This window comes from Salarias fasciatus, unplaced genomic scaffold (assembly GCF_902148845.1).
Source record: "Salarias fasciatus unplaced genomic scaffold, fSalaFa1.1, whole genome shotgun sequence".
Classification (NCBI taxonomy): Eukaryota; Metazoa; Chordata; class Actinopteri; order Blenniiformes; family Blenniidae; genus Salarias; species Salarias fasciatus.
In genome coordinates this window covers 10,605-21,053 of record NW_021941245.1, presented here as the reverse complement: position 1 = coordinate 21,053, position 10,449 = coordinate 10,605, and the positions used below count along the sequence as shown (strand labels likewise).

At 53.0% G+C, this 10,449-nt stretch overlaps 1 protein-coding gene across 1 annotated transcript; it reads right to left on the bottom strand.

Annotated features, from left to right (window-relative positions):
• Positions 1-1,396: 1,396 nt before the first annotated feature.
• Positions 1,397-8,417, bottom strand: hsd11b2 (hydroxysteroid (11-beta) dehydrogenase 2). Its single transcript, XM_030086748.1, has 5 exons — positions 7,605-8,417; positions 2,584-2,796; positions 2,273-2,458; positions 2,025-2,162; positions 1,397-1,941 (listed from the first exon to the last, which is right to left on the bottom strand). Exons 1-5 carry the CDS (start codon positions 7,867-7,869, stop codon positions 1,505-1,507), a joined length of 1,239 nt encoding a protein of 412 aa, XP_029942608.1. The 5' UTR covers positions 7,870-8,417; the 3' UTR covers positions 1,397-1,504.
• Positions 8,418-10,449: the final 2,032 nt, after the last annotated feature.

Below are 10,449 nucleotides of genomic sequence, written 5' to 3'. Positions count from 1 at the left end.
CCAGCTGGATAAAACAGGAAACAACCGCACTGAACACAGGAAGGCAACAGGATCAAACAGGAAATAGTCATACTAAATAGGAAATCAGCAGGAGCAAACAGGAAGTCACTGGGAGCAAACAGGAAATGGTCATACTGAAAAGGAAGTCAGCAGGAATAAATAAGAAACAAGAAAATAACATTTCAGTGAAATCTGAATCAGTCATTTGGAGCTCAAATCTAAACCAGGCAGAAACCAGAAGTGTCTGAGTTCAATCTGAGTCTAATCTGGATTATTCTAGAGTTTAATCTGAGTTTATCTGAGTTGAATCTGGATTTATTTTGGAGTTTAATCTGAGTTGAATCTGAGTTTATTCTGGAGGTTAGGGTTAGGGTTAGGGTTGACTCTGAGTTGAATCTGAGTTTTCAGGAAGAAGCGCAGTAACAGGCGGTTCCTCGCTGACTTGTTTTACTTTCGTAGTTTAAAAAAATACAGAAAAAATCAGAAAAGTGTTGAGCTCAAAAGACTTGTTATGAAAATCAAATACTGTGTATTGATGATGAAAGAACGTTTACACTGAAGGGATGTAGGTCAGAGGTCTGAGGTCCAGCATGACACAGCACTGCAGAAGCTAAGACCAATGGAGAGTAATCTGATTACTCATTACTGGGGCTGTGGTCCTTGTTCCCTGACAGTAATCTGATCACTTGTTGAGCTGGTGTCACACGTCAATCATCACCCTCCCTCTGCTGGAGTCCTGGAGGGGCCCCGGCCTCCACCCCTCCCTCTGCTGGAGTCCTGGAGGGGCCCCGGCCCCGGCCCCGGCCTCCACCCCTCCCTCTGCTGGAGTCCTGGAGGGGCCCCGGCCTCCACCCCTCCCTCTGCTGGAGTCCTGGAGGGGCCCCGGCCTCCACCCCTCCCTCTGCTGGAGTCCTGGAGGGGCCCGGCCTCCACCTCTCCCTCTGCTGGAGTCCTGGAGGGGCCCCGGCCTCCACCCCTCCCTCTGCTGGAGTCCTGCAGGGGCCCCGGCCTCCACCCCTCCCTCTGCTGGAGTCCTGGAGGGACCCTGGCCTCCACCCCTCCCTCTGCTGGAGTCCTGGAGGGGCCCCGGCCTCCACCCCTCCCTCTGCTGGAGTCCTGGAGGGGCCCCGGCCTCCACCCCTCCCTCTGCTGGAGTCCTGGAGGGGCCCGGCCTCCACCCCTCCCTCTGCTGGAGTCCTGGAGGGGCCCCGGCCTCCACCCCTCCCTCTGCTGGAGTCCTGGAGGGGCCCCGGCCTCCACTCCTCCCTCTGCTGGAGTCCTGGAGGGGCCCGGCCTCCACCCCTCCCCCCGCTGGAGTCCTGGAGGGGCCCGGCCTCCACTCCTCCCTCTGCTGGAGTCCTGGAGGGGCCCCGGCCTCCACCCCTCCCCCCGCTGGAGTCCTGGAGGGGCCCGGCCTCCACTCCTCCCTCTGCTGGAGTCCTGCAGGGGCCCCGGCCTCCACCCCTCCCCCCGCTGGAGTCCTGGAGGGGCCAAGAACCAGAAACTATTGGAGCTTCTTGTTGTCGTTGTTGTTGTTGTTGTTGTTGTTGTTGTTGTGGTGGTGCAGGCTCATGTCCAGACCCAAGTCCTGGTCTGAACCGGCCACCATGCGCAACGCTCGCGGCTTCAGAGTCTTCCTCACAAACAGCTTCTTGAGGAAGTGGCTGCTGACGTGCGGCGGACAGTAGCTGTGGACGAAGTACATGAGGCCCACGCCGGGCCCGGCGTAGTAGTGCGTCCGCGGCCGCGGCGCCAGCAGCGCCTGCACGATGGCGTCCACCACCGGGCTGAGGTCGGTGTTGGCCCGGGCGGCGTAGCTGTGGAACAGGTCCTTGGTCTCCGTCACGTAGTCCTCGCCGTAGTCCTCCAGCAGCGCCGGCGCCAGGCCCTGCAGCAGCTCCTTGTGCTGCCGCTCCCAGTGCTCCCGGTCGCTGCAGCGACCTGAGGACAGAGGTGCACCGTTACCAGGGCAACCAGCGCCAGGAGGCAGCTCTACGCTACAGTTCAAAGGTCAGAGACATCACCTGTCCTGTAGGACGACGGCAGCACGGTGGACACCCGGACCCCCCACGGCTCCAGCTCATGTCTCAGGGTGTCGGTCAGCAGGTTGAGGGCGGCTTTGGACGCTCCGTACGCCGACAGGCAGGGGAACGGCTGGTCGCCTGGAACCAGGACCGCGGGCCAGCCAGTGAGTCCAGGCCTCGCGTCTGTGTGTGTGTCTGTCTGTCTGTGTGTGTGTCTGTGTGTGTGTGTTTGTGTGTGTGAGAGAGACCTGCGGGGCTGGAGACGGTGACGATGCGTCCCCTCGTCAGTCTCAGCAGAGGCAGGAAGCTCTTGGTGACGTTCAGGGTCCCAAAGAAGTTCACCTCCATGCAGCCGCGGAAGTTCTTCATCAGGGACAGTTCCACATCCCCGAAGTTCACACACACTCCAGCATTATTGACCAAACCCCACAGGCCTCACACACACAAGCACACACACACACACACACACACACACACACACACACACACACACACACACACACACCATCAGTATCAAGGACAGAATCAGGAATGGGGTCAGGATCTGGGTTCAGGATACCTCGGTGGCCCAGCTTGGCCTGGGTGTCGAGGAGTGCCTGCTGCACCTCTTGTGGCTGAGTGATGTCGACCTGCAGGAGCGTGAGGAGCGAGGAGCAGCTCCTCCTCAGCTCCCGTGCTCCGTCTCCATTCAGGTCCAGCACAGTGGCAAAGACCTGGAACCCCAGAGAGTCCAGACGCTGAACCGTGGCCTTCCCGAAGCCCGAGTCACAACCTGAGGACAGAGAGGAGGAGCAGACAGGGTCAGCATTCTGACTGTCTGACCGTCTGACTGAAGACTGACCCGTCTGACTGAAGACTGACCCGTCTGACTGAAGACTGACCTGTCTGTATGAAGACTGACTTGTCTGACTGTAGACTGACCCGTCTGACTGACGACTGACCCATCTGACTGAAGACTTACCCATCTGACTGAAGACTGACTTGTCTGACTGAAGACTGACCCATCTGACTGAAGACTGACCCATCTGACTGAAGACTGACTTGTCTGACTGAAGACTGACTTGTCTGACTGAAGACTGACCCATCTGACTGAAGACTGACCCATCTGACTGAAGACGGACTTGTCTGACTGAAGACTGACTTGTCTGACTGAAGACTGACTTGTCTGACTAAAGACTGACTTGTCTGACTGAAGACTGACCCATCTGACTGAAGACTGACTTGTCTGACTAAAGACTGACTTGTCTGACTGAAGACTGACTTGTCTGACTGAAGACTGACTTGTCTGACTGAAGACTGACTTGTCTGACTGAAGACTGACTTCTCTGACTGAAGACTGACTTGTCTGACTGAAGACTGACCCGTCTGACTGAAGACTGACTTGTCTGACTGAAGACTGACTTCTCTGACTGAAGACTGACTTGTCTGACTGAAGACTGACTTGTCTGACTGAAGACTGACCCATCTGACTAAAGACTGACTTGTCTGACTGAAGACTGACTTGTCTGACTGAAGACTGACTTCTCTGACTGAAGACTGACTTGTCTGACTGAAGACTGACCCGTCTGACTGAAGACTGACTTGTCTGACTGAAGACTGACTTGTCTGACTGAAGACTGACCCGTCTGACTGAAGACTGACTTGTCTGACTAAAGACTGACTTGTCTGACTAAAGACTGACTTGTCTGACTGAAGACTGACTTGTCTGACTGAAGACTGACTTGTCTGACTGAAGACTGACTTGTCTGACTAAAGACTGACTTGTCTGACTAAAGACTGACTTGTCTGACTGAAGACTGACTTGTCTGACTGAAGACTGACTTGTCTGACTGAAGACTGACCCGTCTGACTGAAGACTGACTTGTCTGACTAAAGACTGACTTGTCTGACTAAAGACTGACTTGTCTGACTGAAGACTGACTTGTCTGACTGAAGACTGACTTGTCTGACTGAAGACTGACTTGTCTGACTGAAGACTGACTTCTCTGCCTGAAGACTGACTTGTCTGACTAAAGACTGACTTGTCTGACTGAAGACTGACTTGTCTGACTGAAGACTGACTTCTCTGACTGAAGACTGACTTGTCTGACTGAAGACTGACCCGTCTGACTGAAGACTGACTTGTCTGACTGAAGACTGACTTGTCTGACTGAAGACTGACTTGTCTGACTAAAGACTGACTTGTCTGACTAAAGACTGACTTGTCTGACTGAAGACTGACTTGTCTGACTGAAGACTGACTTGTCTGACTGAAGACTGACCCATCTGACTAAAGACTGACTTGTCTGACTGAAGACTGACTTGTCTGACTGAAGACTGACTTGTCTGACTGAAGACTGACTTGTCTGACTGAAGACTGACCCGTCTGACTGAAGACTGACTTGTCTGACTGAAGACTGACTTGTCTGACTGAAGACTGACTTGTCTGACTGAAGACTGACCCATCTGACTAAAGACTGACTTGTCTGACTGAAGACTGACTTGTCTGACTGAAGACTGACTTGTCTGACTGAAGACTGACTTGTCTGACTGAAGACTGACCCGTCTGACTGAAGACTGACTTGTCTGACTGAAGACTGACTTGTCTGACTGAAGACTGACCCGTCTGACTAAAGACTGACTTGTCTGACTGAAGACTGACTTGTCTGACTGAAGACTGACCTGTCTGACTGAAGACTTACCCATCTGACTGGAGACTTACCCATCTGACTAAAGACTGACTTGTCTGACTGAAGACTGACTTGTCTGACTGAAGACTGACTTGTCTGACGGAAGACTGACCCGTCTGACTGAAGACTGACTTGTCTGACTAAAGACTGACTTGTCTGACTGAAGACTGACTTGTCTGACTGAAGACTGACTTGTCTGACTGAAGACTGACTTCTCTGACTGAAGACTGACTTGTCTGACTAAAGACTGACTTGTCTGACTGAAGACTGACTTCTCTGACTGAAGACTGACTTGTCTGACTGAAGACTGACCCGTCTGACTGAAGACTGACTTGTCTGACTGAAGACTGACTTGTCTGACTGAAGACTGGCCCGTCTGACTGAAGACTGACTTGTCTGACTAAAGACTGACTTGTCTGACTAAAGACTGACTTGTCTGACTGAAGACTGACTTGTCTGACTGAAGACTGACTTGTCTGACTGAAGACTGACCCATCTGACTAAAGACTGACTTGTCTGACTGAAGACTGACTTGTCTGACTGAAGACTGACTTGTCTGACTGAAGACTGACTTGTCTGACTGAAGACTGACTTCTCTGACTGAAGACTGACTTGTCTGACTAAAGACTGACTTGTCTGACTGAAGACTGACTTGTCTGACTGAAGACTGACTTGTCTGACTGAAGACTGACCCATCTGACTAAAGACTGACTTGTCTGACTGAAGACTGACTTGTCTGACTGAAGACTGACCCATCTGACTAAAGACTGACTTGTCTGACTGAAGACTGACTTGTCTGACTGAAGACTGACTTGTCTGACTGAAGACTGACTTGTCTGACTGAAGACTGACTTCTCTGACTGAAGACTGACTTGTCTGACTAAAGACTGACTTGTCTGACTGAAGACTGACTTGTCTGACTGAAGACTGACTTGTCTGACTGAAGACTGACCCATCTGACTGAAGACTGACTTGTCTGACTGAAGACTGACCCATCTGACTAAAGACTGACTTGTCTGACTGAAGACTGACTTGTCTGACTGAAGACTGACTTGTCTGACTGAAGACTGACTTGTCTGACTGAAGACTGACCCGTCTGACTGAAGACTGACTTGTCTGACTGAAGACTGACTTGTCTGACTGAAGACTGACCCGTCTGACTGAAGACTGACCCGTCTGACTGAAGACTGACTTGTCTGACTGAAGACTGACTTGTCTGACTGAAGACTGACCCGTCTGACTGAAGACTGACTTGTCTGACTGAAGACTGACTTGTCTGACTGAAGACTGACTTGTCTGACTGAAGACTGACTTGTCTGACTGAAGACTGACCCGTCTGACTAAAGACTGACTTGTCTGACTGAAGACTGACTTGTCTGACTGAAGACTGACTTGTCTGACTGAAGACTGACTTCTCTGACTGAAGACTGACTTGTCTGACTGAAGACTGACCCGTCTGACTGAAGACTGACTTGTCTGACTGAAGACTGACTTGTCTGACTGAAGACTGACCCGTCTGACTGAAGACTGACTTGTCTGACTAAAGACTGACTTGTCTGACTGAAGACTGACTTGTCTGACTGAAGACTGACTTGTCTGACTGAAGACTGACTTCTCTGACTGAAGACTGACTTGTCTGACTAAAGACTGACTTGTCTGACTGAAGACTGACTTGTCTGACTGAAGACTGACTTCTCTGACTGAAGACTGACTTGTCTGACTGAAGACTGACCCGTCTGACTGAAGACTGACTTGTCTGACTGAAGACTGACTTGTCTGACTGTAGACTGTCCCGTCTGACTGACGACTGACCCATCTGACTGAAGACTTACCCATCTGACTAAAGACTGACTTGTCTGACTGAAGACTGACTTGTCTGACTGAAGACTGACCTGTCTGACTGAAGACTTACCCATCTGACTGAAGACTGACCTGTCTGACTGAAGACTGACTTGTCTGACTGAAGACTGACCCATCTGACTGAAGACTTACCCATCTGACTAAAGACTGACTTGTCTGACTGAAGACTGACTTGTCTGACTGAAGACTGACCTGTCTGACTGAAGACTTACCCATCTGACTGGAGACTTACCCATCTGACTAAAGACTGACTTGTCTGACTGAAGACTGACTTGTCTGACTGAAGACTGACCTGTCTGACTGAAGACTTACCCATCTGACTGGAGACTTACCCATCTGACTAAAGACTGACTTGTCTGACTGAAGACTGACTTGTCTGACTGAAGACTGACCCATCTGACTGAAGACTTACCCATCTGACTAAAGACTGACTTGTCTGACTGAAGACTGACTTGTCTGACTGAAGACTGACCCATCTGACTGAAGACTTACCCATCTGACTAAAGACTGACTTGTCTGACTGAAGACTGACCCATCTGACTGAAGACTGACTTGTCTGACTGAAGACTGACTCGTCTGACTGAAGACTGACTTGTCTGACTGAAGACTGACCCATCTGACTGAAGACTTATCCATCTGACTAAAGACTGACTTGTCTGACTGAAGACTGACTTGTCTGACTGAAGACTGACTTGTCTGACTGTAGACTGACCCGTCTGACTGACGACTGACCCATCTGACTGAAGACTGACCCATCTGACTAAAGACTGACTTGTCTGACTGAAGACTGACTTGTCTGACTGAAGACTGACTTGTCTGAAGACTGACCTGTCTGTATGAAGACTGACCCGTCAGGTCCCAGGATCAAAGCCAGTTACCTGGTCCCGTGGAACCGGCTCAGGACAAGGATGAGCCTGAGACTGCAGGACTCACTTCTGTCCTGACTGCTGTCCTGCTGTGGACCACCAGGGGGCAGCAGGCTGCCATCAGACACTGACTACGCTGCTGCTGCTGCTGTGTGTGTGTGTGTGTGTGTGTGTGTGTGTGTTACCTGTGATGAGCACAGCCTTCCCGCCGGCCGGCAGGAGGCCGGGGGAGCAGAGAGAGGAGGCGGCGAGACGCAGGAGCAGCAGGAGCAGCAGGAGGAGCAGCAGAACTGGCAGGATGGACAGGACAGACAGGACGGGCAGGACAGATGTCCACAGCGGCTCCACTAGGTCCCCTGGGGTCCCGCTCAGGTGCTTCATGGCCCCGCCCACAAACACCGTCAGCACACCCAGGTAAATCCACCGGGACAGCGCAGAGTCCTCCATCATGGCAGGCTGTCCTCACTGGCAGGCTGTCCTCACTGGCAGGCTGTCCTCATGAAGGCTGTCCTCACTGGCAGGCTGTCCTCATTAAGGCTGTCCTCACTGGCAGGCTGTCCTCACTGGCAGGCTGTCCTCATGAAGTCTGTCCTCACTGGCAGGCTGTCCTCACTGGCAGGCTGTCCTCACTGGCAGGCTGTCCTCATGAAGGCTGTCCTCACTGGCAGGCTGTCCTCATGAAGGCTGTCCTCACTTGCAGGCTGTCCTCATGAAGGCTGTCCTCACTGGCAGGCTGTCCTCATGAAGGCTGTCCTCACTGGCAGGCTGTCCTCATGAAGGCTGTCCTCACTTGCAGGCTGTCCTCATGAAGGCTGTCCTCACTGGCAGGCTGTCCTCAGCAGCTGTCCTCCACACGCCGGTGGACTGAGGCCGGCATCAGCGTCTCTCTCACTGTGTGTGTGTCCAGGAGGTTTGTTTGGGTGTGGGATTGTGAGAGTGAGTAAGAGTGTATGTGAGTGTGTGTGTGTGAGTGTGTGTGTGAGTGTGTGTGTGTCTCGGAGCTCAGAGCTCGTCCTCCTGCTTCACTCTGGTTCTGAATATATAGAGCTGCAGGAGGAGGAGGAGCCAGTTCAGGCTACGACCCTGAGTCTAATCTGGAACACACACACACACACACACACACACACACACACACACACACACACACACACACTCTGTCACACTCTCACATGCCCTTGGACTCATACTGATTTCTTGGAGACACTGTGTGTTCTCAGATGTGTTTATTTTGATCACAGTCGGTGTGTGTGTGTGTGTGTCTCACACACACACACACACACACACACACACACACACAGTGTTTCAGGAAAAGCAGTCTACATTCTATCCATGTCCATCGTCCCCAACGGTCCGGGCTGGTCCAGAACAGTCCGGGAGGGTCCAGAACAGTCTGGGCTGGTCCAGAACAGTCCAGGTGGGTCCAGAACAGTCTGGGCTGGTCCAGAATAGTCCGGGCGGGTCCAGAACAGGCTGGGCTGGTCCAGAACAGTCCAGGTGGGTCCAGAACAGTCTGGGCGGGTCCAGAACAGTCTGGGCTGGTCCAGAATAGTCCGGGCGGGTCCAGAACAGGCTGGTCCAGAACAGTCCAGGTGGTTCCAGAACAGTCCGGGCGGGTCCAGAACAGGCTGGTCCAGAACAGTCCGGGCTGGTCCAGAACAGTCCAGGTGGGTCCAGAACAGTCAGGGCGGGTCCAGAACAGGCTGGTCCAGAACAGTCCGGGCTGGTCCAGAACAGTCCAGGTGGGTCCAGAACAGTCAGGGCGGGTCCAGAACAGGCTGGTCCAGAACAGTCCGGGCGGGTCCAGAACAGGCTGGTCCAGAACAGGCTGGGCGGGTCCAGAACAGTCCGGGCGGGTCCAGAACAGGCTGGTTCAGAACAGGCTGGGCGGGTCCAGAACAGTCCGGGCGGGTCCAGAACAGGCTGGTCCAGAACAGGCTGGGCGGGTCCAGAACAGTCCGGGCGGGTCCAGAACAGGCTGGGTTGGTCTTGTTAACATGCTCTCTGAATTCTTTGTGCCTGCCCTTAGCAAGGCGCAAAGGTTACTAACCTAGCCGAGGAATGGCAAAGGTTGTCACGTAACTAGTTTTGCGCCGTTTGTGGCAAAGTCACACCAAAACATGCACAATTTCCGGGAACAGTGTGCTATGACTTTTCTCGGCGTTCTGGTGAAAAGTAGCCAAGAAAAATGCAAAAAAACTGCGTTTTTTTTCCCATTCATTTGAATAGGGAGCCTGCAAGTATGGAGATCAAAGCCACTTGGTTACCATGGCAACAGACTGGGCTGACTTTGATCTTCTGGGGGAGTGGTGGCAGGCACAAAGCCACAATTTCCACAGTACTACACAATTCCCGCGGGAATTGTGTAGTTTGTTTGATTTATTGTGAGTCCTGAGACGGGATACTACTGGACCTGCAGGGGGACAGGAAGTGAAAGAAAGAAAGAAAGAAAGAAAGAAAGAAAGAAAGAAAGAAAGAAAGAAAGAGTGGAGAGAAGGAAGAGAGCAAAGACACGACAGTCTTTAATTAAAATCAACACTCCAGACGAGTGGCTGCTGCTCCTGCATGAAGACATGGCAGAGGACAGAGGACGTCCTGGACCTCTGGGGGGGACACAGCTGGTAGTGAAGCTGAGGATCCAGGTGTCAAATTACACCAGAGCATCAGGAGAGGCGTGCTGCAGATCACCATGAGTCTGACCCACCAGGTAACCGAGTCCACAGGTAGAATGTGAAGACTGATTAAACACCAGCCTATTCATGACCTCTGACCCCTGAGAAGACCAGAAGCAGGTCAGAGAGGCCCTCAGAGTCCTGATGATCAGATCAGCCCTCCCAGATCCCCGCCCCCCCAGCGAGACGTCCTCGCACCGGTCCAGAAGGGGGCAGAAGAAGGCCCGGGCCAGAACCCAGGGGACCAAGACCGGCAGGCGCCGACCTCACCGGGCACCGGACGCTCAGGGCAGGCAGAGCCGAGGGCCCGGGTGCCCCCAACCCCCCCCCCCCCAACCCCCTTGAAGCTCTTGGACCCCCA

Excerpts from the sequence above, each read along its gene's own strand:
- hsd11b2 (XM_030086748.1), bottom strand. The coding sequence starts at position 7,869 with ATGATGGAGGACTCTGCGCTGTCCCGGTGGATTTACCTGGGTGTGCTG. Across the intron at positions 2,163-2,272 it reads CACCGTCTCCAGCCCCGCAG|GCGACCAGCCGTTCCCCTGC; the intron begins GTCTCTCTCACA and ends TCCTGGTTCCAG. Across the intron at positions 1,942-2,024 it reads GCCGTCGTCCTACAGGACAG|GTCGCTGCAGCGACCGGGAG; the intron begins GTGATGTCTCTG and ends CTCTGTCCTCAG.